This window comes from Centruroides vittatus, unplaced genomic scaffold (genome assembly GCF_030686945.1).
Source record: "Centruroides vittatus isolate TY-2023 unplaced genomic scaffold, ASM3068694v2 contig_801, whole genome shotgun sequence".
Lineage (NCBI taxonomy): Eukaryota > Metazoa > Arthropoda > Arachnida > Scorpiones > Buthidae > Centruroides > Centruroides vittatus.
This window is the reverse complement of record NW_027122519.1, coordinates 437,500-459,650: the sequence shown is the minus strand read 5'-3', so window position 1 is coordinate 459,650 and position 22,151 is coordinate 437,500. Positions and strand designations below refer to the sequence as shown.

The 22,151-nt window shown below is 28.6% G+C and overlaps 3 protein-coding genes across 5 annotated transcripts in view; all 3 read right to left on the bottom strand.

Moving 5' to 3' along the window:
- Positions 1–13,387: 13,387 nt before the first annotated feature.
- LOC136982043 (general transcription factor II-I repeat domain-containing protein 2-like) lies at positions 13,388–14,545 on the bottom strand. Its single transcript, XM_067278473.1, has one exon. It carries the CDS (start codon positions 14,543–14,545, stop codon positions 13,388–13,390), a length of 1,158 nt encoding a protein of 385 aa, XP_067134574.1.
- A 93-nt stretch (positions 14,546–14,638) lies between these two features.
- LOC136982042 (EPM2A-interacting protein 1-like) lies at positions 14,639–15,083 on the bottom strand. The gene is made up of 2 exons (XM_067278472.1): positions 14,871–15,083; positions 14,639–14,812 (listed from the first exon to the last, which is right to left on the bottom strand). The coding sequence occupies exons 1-2, from the start codon at positions 15,081–15,083 to the stop codon at positions 14,639–14,641; spliced, it is 387 nt and encodes a 128-aa protein (XP_067134573.1).
- Positions 15,084–16,663: 1,580 nt separating this feature from the next.
- Alg13 (Alg13 UDP-N-acetylglucosaminyltransferase subunit) overlaps positions 16,664–22,151 on the bottom strand; it is a 45,911-nt gene continuing 40,423 nt past the window's right edge. For all 3 annotated transcript variants that reach the window (XM_067278485.1, XM_067278487.1, XM_067278486.1), the window contains exon 5: positions 16,664–16,970. In XM_067278485.1, coding sequence (XP_067134586.1) covers positions 16,856–16,970 — 115 coding nt within the window. In that variant the 3' untranslated portion in view covers positions 16,664–16,855. The remainder of the gene's footprint in view (positions 16,971–22,151) is intronic.

Sequence of the window (22,151 nt, the reverse complement as noted above, 5' to 3'; positions counted from 1 at the left end):
AGAATAATTCAAAATTGGTAGATAAAACTTTACTGGGTGATCAATTATTCAATTTACAGTAAAAATGTTAATGTACAGTGAGAAATCTTTATTTCAAATCAGTTTACTATTTCAACTAGTAAAAACAGTTAACAATTTATTAGTTTAGAAACATGTTACATTCATTGATGGCTCGATGGCAACTTGCACCCGGGACAAAACAGATTATTGACGCCCCTGCTTTCAAAACGGTTGCCAATAGAGAGCACTTTTAGTTTCGGAATTCTTGTATGAACTATTTATAAACAACTTCATTGTATTCGGCTTATTATTATTTTTTCTCCTTTTGAACATTTTTAACCGCTCGTTTTGCCGCTTCGTCAATTAAGCCAAGCTTAGTTACGTTTAGTTAACTAATACTTAAAGAAAAATTAAATTTACAAGAGACGTTCAAGTGATTGTCATCACTGGCTTTACATTTACGAATAATAGAACCAATATTTTGTATATTTGTTGCTAATTAAAACTTCTTTTAAATTTTAATTCCAAATATCTGTATTCTAAAATATACAGGGTGTATCAGAATGAAGTTTTAAAAATTTGGGGAATTGTAGAGGATGAAATTTTGAACATTTTGATATAAGGAACTCATAGCCGGAAATGTGATATAAAGTTTCAACAGAGGTAGGAAGTGCTTGACCATCCTTCACTTTGGTAGCTACCCTTCCGTCCATTTGTACGTTATTGTTCTTGACTTCTTCCTCTGGGGTTATGTAAAGTCCCTTGTGTACGCAACACCTGTAGGAACAGTTCATGAGCTTATGGAGTGCATCTTTACAGCATTTAATACCATCAGAGGGGAGCGTGGCATCTTACAGAGAGTCGGACAAAACATGGTTCGTCGTTGCACATGATGTAACGAAGTTGGTGGTCGTCACATTGAACATTTACTCTAAAGTAGTGCAGCCACTGATTCGATGTACAGTTTGATTGTACTGTACTGTTTCGTCAATAAAATTTCTCATAAATACTGTATTCTGCTGTTTCATTCAGCATACCGACCGCAAAGTGCTGTAGAAACTTTATATCACATTTCCGGCTATGGGTTCCTGATATCAAAACGTTCAAAATTTCATCCTCTACAATCCCCAAATTTTTAAAACGTCATTCTGATACACCCTGTATAATTATAAGGATTGATTAAAAAATTTCATAATTCACTTCATTACTATTACTGTCTCAGATTTCATATCGATTACCATTGGCCAAATGGATAAAACCATTAATAATTGGTCGCCGGTTCTCGCCTTACTAACGGACTGATCGTGTGGAGTTTTCCGGGTTTTCTTCACATGTCTAACACCAAATATAGTAGCTTAGTTTTTCATAGAAAGTCTTCCCGGAAGGCATCCTCCTTGGCAATTAGTATAATTGTTGCGTTGTCGTATTCATTAAAACCAAATCATACTTCATTTTTGATTCTCTCCACCCTGTAGTCACTAAGAGGGCTTTCTTCTCAGGACCTTCTTAGGTTCGGCCAGGCCCACAATACAGTGGCTAAGTGGTAAGGGAAGGGGTCCGAAATATCTGGAATGGACAACCCAAGAAAAATTGCTTGGACTGTTCGACCGGATTCGATCCCGGTTCCCACAGAGCGGCAGTCCGTCGCCTTCATCACTTCGGTCATCCAGTCAATTTCATATCTTTCAACAACAATTATGGAGTAAAAAATATATATAATTAATATAATTTTCAAAGTACTGTATTTGTTTTCTGCATCTGAGAGAATATCTAGGAAAAAATCCTCTTTCCGCGATATCTAGATAATGTTGTATCCTACTTATATTATAGTTTTTTTTTCGTACAATACTGAAGAGGGGGTGGAAGTGTAGACCAACTCGAAATGCAGTTGTAATCCAATTTTTAAAATAAAGATGTTTCTAACCGAAATGCTGTGAGATAGTCTACCGAACAAGTTTTTGAATTAAAGAGACATTTATAACAAGAACAATAGACAGCAATCATATTACTGTGTAAAAAAAAAGCAATTTAAGAAACATTCTTTCTCCGCCTTAAATTATACTGATGGTTGTTTAAAATATTCAATTTAAACAAATAATTTTAATTAGAAACAACAAAAATATCGTAAAAAATTACTTTAAACAAAAGCTCGGTATCTTTTACAAAAGAATTCCCTTATTTTAAAAGTAATAAAAGCATGGAGAATAATCGAAATTATTCCAACAATTATTCATTGTAAACAACTCTTTTTGCAAAGTTTCCTATTTAAATGTTACAGATACTATTCCATCTTTGCCATTTTAGAAAACAATTAAAAAAATTGAAAAGATATGTTTACAATTAAAACAATAAATTCTTATTTTCATTTAAAGTGAAATTTTTTTTGTCAAGCATTTAAATTTTTAACATTAAGACCCTAATCTATTTTTAACATCAAGACACTATTTACGTGCATTTTTCATTCATTCTGAAATCACTTTCGTTTTTTAAATATAAAACTTCATCTTAATTAACCACATTTTTAAGAAAGAATTTTAAACATATTTTAAAATAATTGCGTAAAATATAATATAGCAACACAATTCGTACCTAATATTTATTTAAATTTCAGACTGAAACTTTTATTTCCTTAACCCATTTTCATCAATATCTACGTAACAACTCTCATTAATTATAATATAGGATTTCCAGTCATTTCTTTCCAGACGAATGTTAAACGTTAATGTAGCGTGAAAACTGCAATCAAAGATTAAATTAAAGAATAAAGTTATGAAAATTATATCTTAATTGATTCGTATAACAAACGAATCAATTAAGATGTACAAGCAAGGTAAGTCTTTATTCACTGAACGAATTTCATGATCATCATCAACAGCAAAATTATTTCGTGAAAAACAAATATGGGAATAAATTTTTATATTATTTTTTACGACTTCAGTTTCTATGAGAAAATTTATAATTAGCATACTACAACGAACAAGCAGCCAGATGGAAAATATTATTGTTTCTATTGAATGTTCATACTGTATATAAACGACAGTGACTATATTGTTTCTGAATAAATAAAAAATATTATGTTAAAAGTCTAAGTTTTTATTCATTTATATATATATATATATAAATTTGTGACTATCAATTACAAAATATAGTGACTATCAATAAAAATAATGGATTCTGATTAATATCAAGGCCATGAAGACGTCAAAAGAAATTGCAGTTTTATGTTAGAGGTGTGTAGATTTTTGCTTATTCAGCTATTGTTATCGCCTAGCTTCAGTATATCTCTTTCAGGCAATATATCTTCAATTAAGTAAAAAAAAAGAAAAAAAAAAAGAAATAATGTTACCACTATTTCTTGAATTCTTGTAAGATTTGATGCAACTTAGCCTATTTTCTTCGCACGATTATTTAGAAAATGCATTCCTTCAATGTAATGTAAATTTTTAATGAATATAAAACAGTCCAAGAAGCTTCAGTATTAGCAAGGAATATGTTTATTTGATTTTTATTCTACTCCTTCAAACTTCAATATTTTATGAGCCTAATTATATTTGTTGCAAGGTTTCTACTAAAAGTAAAAATTTTCCTTTCCTAAAACAAACAGTTTGTTTAAGTTAGCTCTTAATACACTTTGAAAAAATAATAAACGAGTTTTTCGAGATAACAACCGATATATAGTAGATTTTTATTATTATTATTTTTTTTAAAGTAGAAATTCAATCAAAGTTTAATCAATTTTGGTATGAACAATCTGAACAGTGTTTAAATCATAAAATAGACTAAGAAATCACTACCCGTAGACCGAAACAGGCTGTATTTATAGATAAATCTGCTAAATCAAGTATGATTTCCTTAAAACAGTGTTTTAGTATGCATTTAAGTTTGTTAGAAACAGAGTTATAAACTTAACTTGGGAAGAAAGTATAAGCTAGATGAGTTAACCTACCTAAAACCTAAAAATATTACTAAATACAGAATAAAACGAAAATAATACTTACTAACGTAAACTTTAGCATATATTTAATTTTTATTAAGATTTCTATTCTATGGCACAAAAACTGCCAAATAAACTGAAGACGTTCATTACTTTTTACCAAATTTTTCTGACGCAGAAAAGGCTTTTATACCGAGTGTCAGCCCAAGACAATGTGTCTAAATTCTAAATTATGTAGGGGAGAAAGTTATTTTTGAAAACTGCATGTTTAATACGTAAAAACTATGTATTAAAAATAAATAACGAAGAATAAAATATAAAATTATATATAGAAAAGATATCATTTTAAAAGATTGTTCTTACTAATAATAAATCCTCTAAATTTTAAACTTTCATGATAAAAGCAGTATACACAACTCAGTCACAACAAACACAAGAATTGTATATCTTCTATAACAGTTAATAGTTCTACTTAGAATATAAACTAATTTTTTCATATTTCTATATAAAAGAATTAAGAAAGAAATTATATTTTAAAAATCATTTTCTAATTCAATAAATCTACTTTAAAACTCAAAAATTGACTAATATACTAGTAATATGCATTTAATCTTATATATATATATATATATTTATATAGTATATAAAACTGTTAATAGATTGAATCAAGTCACAGCATATAAAAAAATTGTCAGATTAAAATATGAAACAGCTTCTTTCTCACAAAATAACTTAAAACATCAATCATTCTTCGTTAAATCTAAATTTATTTTCTTACAATCCACGTAAGCTTTGATATTCAATGAAAAATTCATTTTAAAATAAATAAATAACCATTCTTTTTACGATGCGCACGGATAACTTTAAATGTTATCTAGAAAATTAGGAATTTTCAATTTGATTAATGTATTCAACAATTCCATTACATTATCAAATCTGACTATAATACAGCCGAGACTTCAGTAACGGCCACCTCTAAACAGCAGCTATTTTTCAAGAACTTTTATTTATTTATTATTTTTTTGGAACAAAAATGCATAACCTTCAAACAATGGCCATTTTTACGTTTCATCGGTGACAACAGTTCAAAGGTTTGACTGTATTTAGTTATTGCATACGTAGTCTAACTCAATCTAGCAGAATATAGACTAAAACACATCCTGGAAACTCGTATTTTTTTCTTTTTTTGTAATATTTGACTATACTAATATTCCATACAATGACAATATATTGAAGTATCTTGTCTGTCGACGTATGCATCCGTTAAACCGAGGTTGGTTTCCTCGATGAAGTAATCAATCAGCTTCTAGATAAGGATTGTAGCGGAGAATGTAGGAGTGTCGGTATAAAGCGAGTGGTCATCAATCTTATACATCTCAGCAGCAGGTGATAAAGTTGCGAAATACAGTATATCAAAGTCATCCACTAACTTGATGATGTGTAACTATGGATCAAAGAATGAGTTATATAAAAGTAAAACTTTTTAATTAATCCTTACCTTGACAAACAATATCACCTTCCAATCTTCAGCGTTTATCAGATGATATATAACATCAAAATTTATTATTATACAAAAATTACTTTACTAGACATGTAAAACACAAACAAAGTTTTTAAATATGTAAATATAATCATATAAAATGATTTAAAACAAATTAATTATGAAAAATTATAAATTATTCAGAAGCATAAAACATTTTTGGACTACCAAAACAAGACTACCTGGACCAATTCTCTTCTTCCAAGACAAAATTTACTGTGTTTAATTAAATTTTTAAAAAATCTTCAAGAACTGAAGCCATTTATTAATTTCCAGAAGAAAAAGTGAATTAAAATTAAGAAACAAAAATAATGATATTAAAAAAATGTCTACTTTTCTTTCTATATAATATTAGTTATTGAAGCCTCTTGAAAGAAAATGTTTTCACTCAACACAGTGATATTTTGGGTGTATATTGTGATATATTAACTTTTCAATAAGTTATCCTATAAGTTAAATATTCGAATGGTTTAGAAATAACTAATTTAATACATTCATGATTTTAAAAACAAATTTTCTATTAATTGCATATTAAACATCTTTAACACTAATGTTTAGTATTATCAGTACTTTGTAGCTCAAGAACATCTTCCCTTTAGATTTATAAAAATGCATATATGCATTTTTATTTGCAAGAAAGACTAATGTTTAAAGTTATTTGTTACATAATTAACAAGAAAAAGTAAAATTCAGTTTTAATTCTTAAATATAAAAAATTTACAGCAATTTTATGTTTTATAGTTTCGCATCTATCTTCACTATAAAAATTTTAATTTGTAAAATTAATGATTTTCTATTTTTTAAAAATAGAATAAAAGACCTTAAAAATAATGTTTAAAAAACAAAAAAAGCATTAATTTTATAAATAGCTTGTAGCTAAAAATGATGTTAGTTACAAAATTATTTATAAAACTAATTTTATACAATTTTTTTTTTAAATTTTAATTTAATTTCAAAATACAAATTTTAATAAGTATATAAAATGAGAACAACAATAAGTAATATGAAATATATTGCTGATGATAAAAACACAGAATTATTTTAATATCCTTATACTGTATATATTTACATTTGTAATATCCTTTTCTAAATTTTCCTTTATACATAATATTTTAATGTAAATGTATATAATATATCATTTATTAAAATTAAAATACACATTCTTTTCTGTTTTCATCATTATGACGTTATTAAAATATTTTACTATAACGTTTGTAGAAAGTTGTAAAGTTTAAATATGCAAAACTTTTATGTATATTTCATCAACAAGTGAAGATAATATACTTATTAGATACTCAAAATTTAATTAAAGTTACAGAACTTCAAAATTAATAGAAAATTTAATAATTTTACTTAAGAATTAAAAGATGCATTTTTTTTTTCTTTTGCTGTTTCTAGTACACTTTAGTAAATGAGAAATAAAATGTTTTCCTGGCAACAACTCCGACTATCTATTCAAGATAATCTATTTGAAATAAAATATAAAATAATATAAAATTCTATATTTAATATACCATTTTAGGTAGTCATTAATGATACTTTTTATGTGGAATGTAGAAAACATTGAATGATTTAATTATAAATAAATGTAATAAGTAATTTACTGAATGACCTTGCTTTAAACAGTATTTATCTCATGCATTTTCATGTGTTAAACTTAGAAGCAGGGTCATTTTATTATGCATTTTTCCAATTCAATTTAAATCTCACAAAAATAATGATGATAATATTTTATATATTACAGTATATATGTTTGTTTATAAAAATTTGCATTATTATTATTATCATATGTTTCTATTTAAATTTTAAAATACTTATATAAGTATACAGGTATTTTTGAAAAATAATTAATTAAAACATTAGAAAACTACTCATGATTTTTAAATTGAATTAAACTATTAAATAAAATAGTTCAGAATTGGATTTAGTAACTTTAATTAGTTAGCTATGGTAGCATAACATTGTTTATAACAATGAGAGAAATGAACTGATCACAACACATTTAACATTAGAAACTTTTAAAAATATAAGCTATTTATAATGAAAAAAAATAATAACATTGCTTTATATTTAAATTTTCCCTATTAACATTAAACTTATTTATACTTAAAAATTGCCAATTTAGTATAGTATTATTATTTAATAATTATTTTAAACTTTTTTAAGAAAAGGAAATTAACAGTTTAAAGAAACAGTCTCTATTATTGTACTGGAAACATGTAATAGATTTTATTTTAAAAATCTTTTGTCATCCATAGCAGGTGATATAACTGGTGCCGAATACAAGGAATAGAACAATGCAACTGTGTCTTATTTAAAGAGAGTTTTTGTATATCAGTTGACTATATATAACTTAACCTCACAAATACTATTGTCTACTGTCATGAAAGAAAGAGTAGATGTAATCAGTAATATTGAAAAATTAAATATAATAAGGTTTTGTTAATATTTAATACTGTTTGCTCTTATGAGAAGTAAATAATATAAAAATAAAATTTTCACTCACTTAAACTTTTCCTATTACTTTTATAAAAGCTATAAACTTACATTTTATGAGCTATTTGAATCCAAAGAATAAATTAAAGTAATACATATACAATTTAATGTTTGTTGTTATTTTTTGTCCAGCATTGCTCCAGCAAAAAATAACAACAAACATTAAACTCATTAAGCTCGTTTCATTAAGCTCATTAAAAATAGCAGCAAACATTAAGCTCATCTGCTAGTTATTTATAAATTCGTGAAGTCAATTATTTATATTATTATAGTGAAGATCCTTAATATCCGTCACGATCTTTACGATGAATCGTCTCGAGTTGGGTTTCGCGACTCGAGAATGTCCGTAAGATGGTTCGAGGAAAGCTACACCTCCACACTCAACAAGTAAATATATACAGTTTATTTACACAACAAATATTTACAAGATGTACAATGTTCGACACCAATACATACACTATGCTACAAAGATGTAGTATCTCACGTCGGCTTGTCTATTGGGGACTGTTAAACTTCGGGGAATTCAGGTCGCCTTTCCGGAGTTGGCTCAACTATACGGCCTGTCCAGTCTCCGCACTCACCCGTCCCTGAGATCGTTGTCAGAGGAGAACACTCTCTCTACGCTCAGCGGGCTGTCCAAGTGCCTGAGACCACCGTATTATCAGTCTCTTGCCCTTCTCCTCGTTTTTTCGCCACCCTTCCAATTTAAGGGATCCTGCTGCGACCACCCACGACCAATCAGTTCCTTCCCTTTTTTTTTGAGAGCTTCCAAAGACGTCCGCCCCATTTCCCGCCGATGTAGCTCACATTTGCGTCCGTCCCTCGTTTACATTTTTTCCCCAAGCCGGCCGGCACGTAGCACACACATTGACCCCTATACGAAACCGCTACTCCTTTGATCTTTCCGGCCGTTTATGGCCCCAACGCCAGGTGGGTCCAATTATCTCTGTCACGTGGCTTTTCGACTTAGGAAGCTAAAAGCGACCTTTACAATTATAAAGATGCATTTATTTTTAAAAATTAATTTTGGGAGCTAAATGATATTTTTATTTTATTATTTTCATAATGAAAAAATTAATTTTTTTAAATAATTTTCTCAATAATTATTTTCATTAATATATTACTACTACTGGGAATAACAGTCAAATATAACTATAAAATTAATTAAAATTATATAACTAATAATTACACAACATATAATTTTATCATCATTAATTTAATTTATATACATAAATGAATGAACAAACAAGCAATCAACTGTTAATGCCTTTATAATATATATATATTATAAAAGAATTAATGCTTATTTTTAAACATTGTAATAATATTTTAATAATAGATTTAAACATAGAAAAATAACAATTTTCATATAATTTACCAATTTTTGAAAGGAACTGATGAATAAAATTAATCATTAGAAATCTTCATATTTTAAATAACATTTTTTCAGTTTTAAAAATTAAATTAAAACATAAATTAATGCTTTGTATTGAAAAAACAAAGATATAATGTGTTTGGTATATTTATCATATTTTAAACTATCTATAAGTTCATATAACTAACAAATTTTAATAAAATTTTCTTTAACAACAGAGAAAAACAGATCAAATTTCTTTATATACACACATGTATGCAAGTACGTTTTTAAATTTAATCCAAATTTTTTTATTGTGTCTATAAAAATTAAAACAACTTTCATTTTATCAAACAAAATATTTATCTGTAATATAAAAAAATTATTATGTGTAACTTCTTACTAATAGTAAATTGTAAATAAATTAATTTGATTGTAATTCAATGGTATTCAGTCTTTAATTAAACCTTACAGAATGACATTTTATTTCTTGACAGGAATAAGATATAACATTTATATTATAAATATATATTATTAAAAACAGCTTCTATATAAAAAAAGATCACAAACACCACAACATCCAAAAACCAGCAGATAAAAATGAATGAAAATGTTATTATAAGTAAATTTTAGTATTGATTGGCTGGTTTTTTGGATGTTGTGGTATCCTTGATATTAGATACAACCAATTTCTGCTGTGATGAGTTATATATAAAAATATCCATAATTATAAAGCAATCTTCAAAAATTAGCAATTTGTAAAATTATAACACTTTTGAATATGTAAATGCACAATAATTTATAGAGAGAATTATAAAACCTGTATTTTGTGTCATTTATATTAGACTTATTTATTTTTATATCACTTGCATTTTCCTAAGTAATGACAATTTCATACTGTAAGATATATTCACATTATCAAAAAAATTGTAAGTTTTTGAAAACCTTTTACTGTTCTACTTCTTGGATTATACAATTTAAAATAAATTTAGTTTTTTGGGTTAAAAACATTTCACAATATTCAAAACATAAATTTATTTTTGACTATGACAAATAAAAGTATTTAACGCATGAAAATTCAATAAAAACACGGAATTAGTCATCAAGCACCTTTAATAAAATGCATACAAATATTTAGACTATTCATAAAATTGACAACAACAAGGAAAATAACCATAAATAACTTTATTGAAATTCAGATAAGAACTATCAAAATGTCATAATTTTTCTAAAACTAAAATAGAATCTGTTTTTTATATTTCTAAGGAATGCTGAATAACAAAAGGAAAATATAAAAAGGCATTCATATCATTTTTGTCTGCTTTTCCTACCTGTATATTCTTATATATAATACACTGTATATGAATTAAATGAACTGAAAAATATGATATTGAAATTACAATGTGCAATAAGAACTTTTTAAATTTAATTATTCCCTACATAAAAAAGTCAGAAATTTAAGTCTATATTGACATATTTGCTGAAAACATTTGTTTTTAAACATAAGAAAGTGAAATAAGTCTTATATTTTTTCAGGAAAGTTCTAAATGAAGAAGTGTAAATGCAATATTTTGTTATATTAATAATTAGACTAATTCTATTTATAAAGTTTTATATCATATACTAATACTGTATATTGTCACAGAAAAGTACAGGATAAAGTTCAAACAAGCATTTTATTTACAGGGTGCAGATTTTTTATGGAAAATAAAAACAATTAGGTTAATTTTGGTTATTTTAAATAACCAAAATTAACAAAAAAGATATTAATAATAATAAACTGACACCAAGAGTAAGAAATAGGTACAGCTGGCTTAGCAGTCTGATGCAAGAGTCTTAACATTAAATTGCATTGTGAATGAAATCAATGTTGCAACTGTTCAAATATTTTTGTAAATATTTAATGCTTGAATATATTTTAATATTTTTCATATGCCATGGCCTAACATGATTGGTCAGTGACCATGGCAGAAGTCCATTTCAATATATATACTTCATATTACTGAGGGCTGTAGAGATGGTAGACCAAGCCTTTGACTCTGACTTGGATTTATAGAAGTTTAGAAGGTGCAACTCTGACTCAGAATTTTAGAAAGCCTAATTCCAACTCCTGCCTCTAAATAATAATTTAAAATATACTTTGATTATATTAACCCAGAATGGCATTTCATTACTATCAAGAGAACAATCAGTCACTCCTATGGAAACTGAAATACTTACATTTTTTCACAGAGTTTTTCGTTATCATCACTGTTATCTTCATATTCCATCATACATTGAAAAAAATGTTTTCAATTCTGCAGTTACAGTAAAGTATTTAAAAACACTAGATTTAATTAGCCATTTTATATAAGTCTTTTGATGATAAAAAATATAAAATTTGAAAAGAAAATCAACTGTAATTAGTGATATGTAAAGGGAAATCATGAAGTAGAATCATCATAAAGTAAAATCTTGCATTACAGGATAGCCATTAAGCTCTTGTCCAAAACAGTTGGTCCCTAGTCCATGCAAACTGCTTCTTTTGCTGAACTAGTGTCAATGTAGATTTTCACTTACTCTTATATACCCTTATTATGTATGAACCTGTTGCTGACTTGTCATCAGCAACAGGTTGGTCTATTCATTCACTTCATAGTTCTGTAACTTCCACAAATATAACAGGTCAGTATTTCATGGTAAGCTGAAGCAAAATTCCATCTCTCCTGACAGTAATTTGTTCAAACACAATTTCTGAACAATTTGCCATACAGCTGTTTCATTTTGTTGTTTCTAGAGGATCTTGTAGCATACTTGCAGTCCTAGCTTTTGTCTTGCAATTTTTTGCATTTTGAACAATGCAGAGACTACACAAGATTTTATAATTTTCTCTGTTTGTGTATTACTGACTGAGCAATTAATAAAGCAGAAAAAAGTTTGCGTGTCTAGCCAAGCAATGTTGGCTGAATGCTGGGTAAATTTATTGCCTCATATATATACCTGGAAGCATTACTACTGCTTCCAGGTATATATGGAAATGCCTTGTGTATATATGGATTCAACCAGCTTTTTTTGTAAACTATAGCTCAAAGAGTGCTTTATTTATTAAATGAGTTTCATTTCAAGTGACTTTTGAATCCAAAGAAACAGGTTCATTAAATAGAATGGTCAAAAACATGTTCATGAAGAGCTGATAGAAGATATATTGCAGCATTGGTTGAAGATAGTATATCAAATGTGCATGGAACCAGTAATGTTTGTTACATTGTACAGTCATTAGATAAACCTTCCTCAATAGTTCACAAAATTTTGTGGAACATTATGCACTTCTACCTTTACAAGATGTTGCAAATTCAACTTTTTCTTTCTGATTCAGATGCCAGACAGACATTTGCATTCTTATTTTGGACTACAGTGAGGAGGGTTGTCCATAAAACAGATGAGGCTCATTTCCATTTGCATGATGCTGTCAACATCCACAACTGCAGAAAATGAGTTTTACCCAATTCAACTTAACATATCTATAAATACAAACGAGCAATTTATTTAATGGATAAAACCAATTTTCTGCAATTTTAATTATATTTTTAATTTATTTAAATTAAAATACAGCAAATACCTTAGTTTTTATTGGTTGCCTTGGATTTTGAAGGTGTGCCCACGTGACCTTGCTGCTAATTTTACGAAAACAAAGGGTGACCCATCAGTTTTTCTGCTCAGTGTGATGTTGTTTCTCGTTGTGTGAGCATTATCCTGTGTGTCTAGCCCAGTGGTGAGCAAACTTTTTTAATGGGGGCCACAAAGTTTAAGAAATTCTAGAGGAGGGCCAGAATTATAGAAAAAATGCATTTTGTGTTAAAGCTTTTAATCATAATATTATAAAAACATTACAGCATTACACACAAATGTTACAAATTACCTTTTACCTTAAATAACAATTAATTTAACTTTTATTCGAAGGCCCTGCCATGGTAGGCATGTGAGACATATGGAATTGTTTTTGATTTTCCATAATATTTTCGAAAGCAGGTTCCAGCTGTGACGAAGCAATTTTCAGCAGTGCGAAAAGGTGTTCATCAGTCAATCAGTTTCTGATTGAGTTTTTCCGCAATTTCATGGTCGAAAAAGTCTGTTCGCACACATAAGACGACGCAAACATTGCCATAATTTTCTGGGCGTGAGCAATCATCTTTGGGAATTCAGCTTTCCGCAGTGCTTTATAAAAATCTAGTTTTGTGGAATTCAAGAACAATTGCTTTAAATGGGTACTGCACTGCATTTCAATAATTTCCAACTGCAATTCTGCAGATACATTTTCCGGATCTACATTAAATGGCATCGAGAAAACATCTAGCGATGATTGAATGTTCTTAAAATCTTGAAACCTAGTTTCAAATTCTGTGTGAAGTTTTTTCAACGCCTGACTGAATTCTTTTAGTTTGTTCTCACTCACTGGTGACATGGATTTTAAATGCAGAAAGTGAGTTAAATCGTTCTTCGCCATGCAGTTATAAAACAGAAAAAGCTGAGTTTTAAATGATTTCAGACAACCCCAAGTCTCATCTATAAATTGGTTCTTTCCTTGCAATTTTTTATTTAATTTGTTATAGTGTTCGAGCAAATCGGTAAAAAATGCAAAATCTGTACGCCAATCTTTGTCTTCGAAGATTTGGAAATCAGACCATTTGTCTGTTTTATTCTTTAAGAAATCTTGTATTTCCTCTTTTAAATTCCAAACCCGTTCAAATGCATATCCACAACTTAACCATCTTACTTTCGTGTGGTAAAGAAGGTCAGAATAATCTGCGTCGACTTCAATCAGAAATTCTTGGAATTGTCGGTGTACCAAGCCCCGAGATCGAATCGTATTAATTATTTTTAAAACCACATTAAGTACATGGGTAATATCTATTGCAGCTTTACAAAGGACGTCCTGGTGAATTATACAATGTAAAAATACAACATCGTGATGAGGATTCTGGTTCCGAAAAATACCTGAAAATCCCGCATTTTTTCCAACCATATTTGGGGCTCCATCTGTAGTTATATTGCATAATTTTGAAATAGGCGCATTTAAATTTTGAAGACCTTCGGAAAATTCGTTATAAATTATTTGCCCCGTCGTTTTTCCTTTTATCGATTGCAAACAAGCTAGCTCTTTAGTAATATTAAATTCGTCGTCAACGCCTCTAATGAAGATTAATAATTGAGCAGTGTTACTTCTAACCGTACTTTCATCCATCGTCACAGAAAAATATTTAAAGTTTTCTATACGCTGCCTAAGTTGAGTCGACAAGTTTGATGCAATGGCATCAATTCGCGTTGTTACTGTTTTTCACGATAAGCTGACAGACTCAAACTCTTTAATTTTTTCTGGACATAAAATTTTACTCATACTCACCATACAATCTTTTACAAATTCTCCTTCAGAGTATGGTTTGTTATTTTTAGCTATTTTATAAGCTACAACATATCCAGCCAGAGTAGAAGCCTTTTGAGCAGTGTTTTGCTTTATAAACACATTCCGTTGAGCAGATATTGTTTTTTTTTAGGTTTTCCGCATTTACCTTTTTTTCTGCGTCATTCATCAAAGCATATTTGGTTTTTGAATGTTTGGTGTTGAAATGACGAGCAAGGTTAAAATCTTTAAATACCGCCACTGCTTCATTACAAATAAGACATACTGGCTTACCGTTGTATTTCGTGAAAAAGTATTTCCAAGCCCACTCTTCTTTAAACAGACGACACTCAGAATCGACTTTTCGTTTTTTATACGCCATTATCCCAAAAGCGCAGATAAACATGCCAAATTCTTGGGCTATGTAAAGGCTATAATTAAATATTAGAAATCAATTAATTTGACTAGAGGAAGGGAGTTACGCTGCCATCTCGTATTAAATTTCTAAAAATTAATTTTGAATTGGTCATTAATTAAATGTCTGAATTAAAAATTAATTATTTATAATTAATAAATTAACGTAAAACGTGCGGCTCGGTCAGTGACAGCTGGCGAGTGGCGAGTGGCGACTGAGTTCACTCGCCCTCGCCGCCTGCGCCTCTCATATCATTACGCTTTGCGCCTCGTATTACGCAACACATGAACTACGCGGCTAGTTTAGCTTCACCTATAGGTTATGCATCTATTATTCTACTAAGTAGAATCTACTTTATACTTCTCGACCGTCAAAACGTAATTATAGTGGGCCACATACTATCCATGTCGATGGACCCTCGGCGGGCCGGATTAAATACTTTCGCGGGCCGGAGTTGGCCTGCGGGCCGTACTTTGCCCATCACTGGTCTAGCCAAACAATTCCATTGCATTCCTTTCCTTTTAGCTCCATCATGGGACCAATGAAAGTTTCCAGAGCCAGCAGCCCTATGTACTGTTGTCAACTTCACAACTCTAGGACACACTGTTTTTGCCCAATTTAAAAAGTTTGGTTATTTTTTTTTAACAGACCTAGTATTATTAAAGACTGGAACTAGAGTTATATTATACAGTTTTAACAGTTTTTTTATTTTTTCAAACACTTTGGGAATATAAATATTCCATGTTAAATGTTCATTTATTCTTTACATTAGTCTTTTGTATTCATTTTATATTGATTTCTTATTGTTTTTAGTATTAAACACTATATTTGTTCTCTATAGAATGTTTTTGGTATGTATTTTGGAGTGTCTAGAATGAATTAATTGGATGTACATTGATTCATATGGAAATAATTGCCTCAGTTTTCACTGATTGTTTTTGGACAGATTATTGACAAAAACTGAGGTATCACTGTATATGCTCACTATCTCAAATTAGTAGTGGCTTGACCCTGTACATCACACTTTTCCTTTAACAATAGAGTTGTGCTGATCATTTATTAACTGCTTTTAGGGGAAAAGTTTTGAATTGAAATAACACGACTTCCAGTTTGCACCAGACGTTTGTATATAGTTAATCGAAGCCTCCTGCCCCTAAAATTTCCATATCTGGTCTTGGCTTTCATGTATCTAACTCCATTCTCAAGATTAAGGAAAGACAGATGAGGAGACGGATGACAGTGGGAATTTACAAATCTACAATTTTTTCAAATCGCAGGAAAAAAAAAATTTAAAATCATTAATAATTTGAATTTATCAATTCATAACTAGCTTATAAGAAAATTTTCAATTCTAAGTTCTTGTTTAAATTATAGTTAGATTTAAATTTTCTATTACACAATACAATTTAAAACCATTAATAATATTTTTAGGGGCCTTTTTATACTCTTTTTGAGTGGTAAAGGGCCTTAAACCACAAATAAAAAAAAAAAAAACCATTAATATTCGATAATAATAGTCAATTTATTACATCCCAGAATAATAAATTTATAAATAATTAAATTCAATACAATACACTCAAAATAATATATTGTAATAAATTATTAAAATTTTTAACAATAAATATTTTCAATTATTCAGAAATAAGCTTTTTAATTCACACAAAAGTTCTTTAAAGTAATAATCTTTTTCAAAGAGATTTAATTTAGACAAATTAAAATAAATATATACTAATTCTATTTTATTCATAGTAACACATAACTTTATTAATAAAAGCTGGAAACATTTCAGTTTCAACAGGAGGTAATGGTATTAGATGGCTAATATCCAATGTTTTCAAAGTTGTTTGAAGATCTCTAAAGGAAAAAAATATATATATATATTTTTTAATCTTTAATTCAATAATTTTTCAAATATAAATATAATAATATTTAATGCTTATTTTAAAATTTATTATATATAAAATTAATTTATTTAGAAATGAATTACTATTGCATGTAACAAACTGTTAATTCTGTATTCTACTTTTTGAACTAAGTTCTACTTTGAGAGTTAATGAAAAACTAAATTAGTCCAAAAACATTTAAAATAGATACTTTGGTTACCTCGACTTAACATCTTATTTTTTGGATATTTGTGATAAAATATTTGCAGTTATGCACAATTATCCAAAACTAAAATAACAATTTTCTCAACATACAACTGCTTTCATTTATACATACAAAATATATCAATAAAACTAGATTTAAAATTACATATCATTGCTTTGACTAAATTGTGAGAAATTGTATTATTCATATATTATAAGTCAGTGTAACATTACAATTTATGGAATAATCAATTTAATACAGAAAATACTAATGTCTTGTAAAAATTTCGACACAAAGAAATTTGTAAAAATTGATAATTAATTTCAAATAATACAAATTCCATATTTTGGTATAAATTTTGTTCTACTAAACTTACAAATCTTCAGATTAATAATCTTATGAAATAAAGAAAATATATATACTGTATATAAGTTATTTAATAGTGAATACTTAACAAACTTGAAAGAATAAAATATTAGAATAAGACATAATCCAACATCTACAAACCTGATGTACATATATAATAAGCCAACAACTACTGGATTATATCTGGCTATAATCCAGTAGTTGTTGGCTTTTCTTAAATCATAAATCTTGCTCTAAAAAGAATAAGATTTATGATTTAACATATAAGTATCTAAATTGTTTCAAATTATTTTATTAATCTGAAAATAACCGATAATAGAGCTTAAAATGTTAGTTTAATGGAATAAAGTTAGTATTTAGCAAAGATTTTGTATTGCAAGCAAAGTAAAAACATAATTATTACCACAATTATTTTAATAAGATACAGTAGAGAACCGAAAATCGGAATCAATTGGGGACTGGGGTTGTTCAGATTAGGGATTTGTTCCGATTATGGTCTATGTACGAAAAAATATATTAACCTGTCCGATGTTCAAATTTTTCTCCGTTGCATGTCGCTTTGTGTTGAATTTTCGTCGATTTTAAGCCTAATGAAAATTTTTATAATAATAATCGAGGCTATCGTATCGTTAAAAATTATTTCTGCATTTTGTACAAACAAAATAAATATATTGAAGAATATAAAAACATGAAAATTATACTTTAGAAGTAAATTTAGTATCAAAAACGTTCGATTCAGCACGACACAGTCCAACTGAAAATCGTGCCGATTACCGGCCATTCCGATTACCAGGGTACCGATTTACGACTCTCTACTGTAAATGTTATTTATCTTATTAAAATATGATTAAAAACTTTTGACAAAAAACAAATTATCTGGGTACTTAAATTATATGCTCAGCAATTTTCATCAAGTTAAAATTTTGAAATTAACATTTAAAAAACAAACTAGTTGCAATAAAACAAATACAAAACAAAAATCCATTTATTAATAAAATTCATAAAAAAAAGGCACAATGAAATGAAACATTTATTTTATCAATGTATCCTAAGGAAATAAAAAAATCTCCTTTAAAATTATTTTCAGAAAATAAAACTGGAAGCAAAAAAATAAAAATGCTTACATTAAATTTTGAGATACTTAAGTAAGAATATTCAAATTCATACAATCCTTTGATTAACATTAAAATAAAGTCATATATGTGAATTAAGCACATATATAAAGCCAAACAAACAACTATAGCAAGGTCAAATCTAACTAATCCTGCTATACCTGTTTAAGAATTTTTTGTTTTAAAAGCAGTTCACTTTTAAAACAAAAAATATTGGATGTAATTACACTTGTCAACACAATTTTTTCTTATATTTTATTCGGTGTGCTGAACATGTGTTATTATGTTAATTGTTAAATGAATTCCAAATTTAGTCATCATGTCGGCTGACTAATGATGGACACAAATATTAAAAACCAAAAGTGCATCATATAAAAAAAAAGTGGCAAAACAAACTTTTTAAACCTTAATATACTGTACATCTATATCTTTTCTATTACTAATAAAATTAATAATAAACAAGTTGGCTTTTATTTTCTTATTCTGATATGATACAAATATTTTGTTCTTATTTTAATCATAAAAAATAACAGATAATATGAAATTATGCACAAAAGATAAGAAAAATTATTAAAGTGAAGATTTGTTGCCTAGTGTTATTTCTATAAATTTGATACTATGCTTACAATATAAGAAAGGACATATCAAAAAGCACAGACAATTTATATATAAAAATAATAATTCCATGTCAAAAACAATTCAAAAGTCATCATTTCTACTTTGTTGTTAGATAAGGTGAAATGTGTTTTGTCAGTTGTCTGCATTGTCTGGTCTTGATAATTGGAACTGTAACTGTGTAGGCTTTACTTCTTAGTCATACTATCAATAAACAACATATTGCACTCAGGTTTTTTCTAGTTATAAACAACTAAATCTTTCCAAATTTGCTAAAATGTTAATGCGATATAGAAAAACCAGATCAGCATAAAAGCCAAGAAAGTTTAAAAACAATAAAGCAAATGTATTCAAATAGAGACCATTCAAGTCATCTAGCAGTCCCAACAGTAGTAAACATTACTGATCGATTCAATACACCATTCAAGAAAGCAGACAGACTGTTTCCATTGTTGTTAGCAGGTTAATCATCTGTATTTACATACTTAAACACCAAAAATGTATAAACGACTTATCAAGCAACTGAAAACAGTTTTTGAAAGTTATTAGGAAGCTTGTAAATTGAGAAACAAGAAGACTGTACTAAAAATAATATACCAATTTTTCCAAATTTTTCTTTTTCTTGGCATAGAAGAAATAAATTGATTTGATTTATCTATACATAATATAACATCACAGAAAATGTCCATCATTAAAGTTTTTACCATTTATTTTCTTTACAGAAAATTATAATATATCTGATCATTTTTAGAATGATACAAAAATCAGTAATCACTGATTTTTGTAATCAGTTTATTATCGTCTTGGACTTCAAATCTCTGTACCCTTCAGTGGAACTCTCTCCAGCCTTTTGCTACCTTAGGGAGTTTTTACTTACTTTTGCTCAAGATCAAACACTACACCAACAAGCGCTGGAGATAGCCCATTTAATCTGTTATAATTCTATCTTTGCATTTGATGGAACTGTTTACAAGCAAAAAAGAAGAGTCCCCATGAGTAACCCGGTGTCCAGTGAGCTGTACAAAATGGTCATTAGACAACTTGAACACAAGATCTTTCCACCTTTCCTCCCAAACATCCTGCTCTATAAGATATATATAGATGACATTTTCATCATGTGGAAGACAGTACCAGACATGTTGGCTTTTGTGCAAGCCATTAACAACAATCCTTATGGCTTAACAGTAGACATTGAGCAATCTAGCAATGCTGAAGTCCACTTTCTGGACATAAGCATTAGAGTAGAAGGATCCACCATCCACACATTTGTATACCACAAACCGCATGCAGCCTCTACATACAACCTGTGGGTTCACGCAACCCATTCTCGTACAAGGCTGCAGCCTTTAATTCTCTGGTTAGAAAGGCATTTACCCATTCATCCACCTCATAAGCCCTAGCCACCAAGATAGCTCACGTTAAGAAGATAGCAACCAAGCATGGGTACCCTACTCTGAAACACTGTTTGATCGAGTGACATCACCACTCACAATGCACACCCAACGCACATGCAAGGACCATCACTGATCCGAATGATTAAACATGTGTCCCAATCATGTTTAACCCATATATTAAGGCGGTGTATGCAGAGATTGCCAACAAACATCAAATGCAGATAGCATACAGGATATGTCAGATGATCTTTGACATCCTCAGACTCTACAGATCGTAACGGACTTCCCGATGTTTATTCCATCCCATTCAAAGACAACAGATGGGACAAGAGCTTTATATATATTGGTTCCACCAAGCACTCCTTAACTACCAGAGTATGAGAACACCGAGAGGACCTACAGCATGGACGACACACCACTGCCCTGGCCACATATGCATCTGATCCGGTTATTGAAGCAGGATTTGACAAAGCTGAGATCGTCATCACTACATCCCCCACCTGGACCATCTAAAATGGTTGGAAGCTGTATCCATTTACAGAGCTAGCCATGTGACCATCTGTATCAACCGGAAAGAGGAGTTTAATCTATCCATAGCCTGGCAGACTCTTATAGACGATGACTGTTAATTACTGCCATCCATGCAAGAACGTGCATGTCCACTGCAACGTGTTTTGTCAAACAGGCATTCAATTTGGTTTTGAATGTCTGAATATCTATGTTCTGTTTTGAAGTGTTCCATTGAATTTTATCTGAAGAAGAACAATTCAAAAGTTTGAAAACATTTGTGATAGACTATCTTTTCAAAAAATACACTGGTAACAGGTTCCAGATATAGTGTTAATCAGTAATAATATTAATTTTTTCACAATATATTTTTTTCATAAATTTTCTGTTTAATACTTAAATTAAAATTAACAAAGAAATTAAAGAATTCATTAGCCTTCAAAACAAATTGATGTTCTTTATATATGTTTCTTGTATTAATAAATTGATCATCCTCTCTGCAAATTTGGTGATACTTAGCTTTAGTATGATCATTTGTGAGATAAGACACTAATAATTTTTGAGGAGTTAATTTATTACTTGATAAAATATTGATATTTATATATCACCTTCAAAAATCATATAAAGTTTTTAAGACTTATTTTACAAAATTCATACAACTATTTATCACTATTAGTTGCAATATAATTCATATTTCATAATAGATAGTATTTTCCAGCACACTAAAAAAATCTAAAATTAACAATTTTGGAAACACAGCATTAAGTATTTTATTTACTATCAGTTTTTTTTTTAATATTGTTTATATTTAGCTTACTTTTTAGCTTATTTAATCTCGTAAGAAGTTTGTAACACTGATAATCACAATTATAAGTTGAATATGTATAATTTCTGCTTTTTTTTATGTATATCATAATTTCTCTAAAATGGTATTTTAGTCTTACTTTGTATTA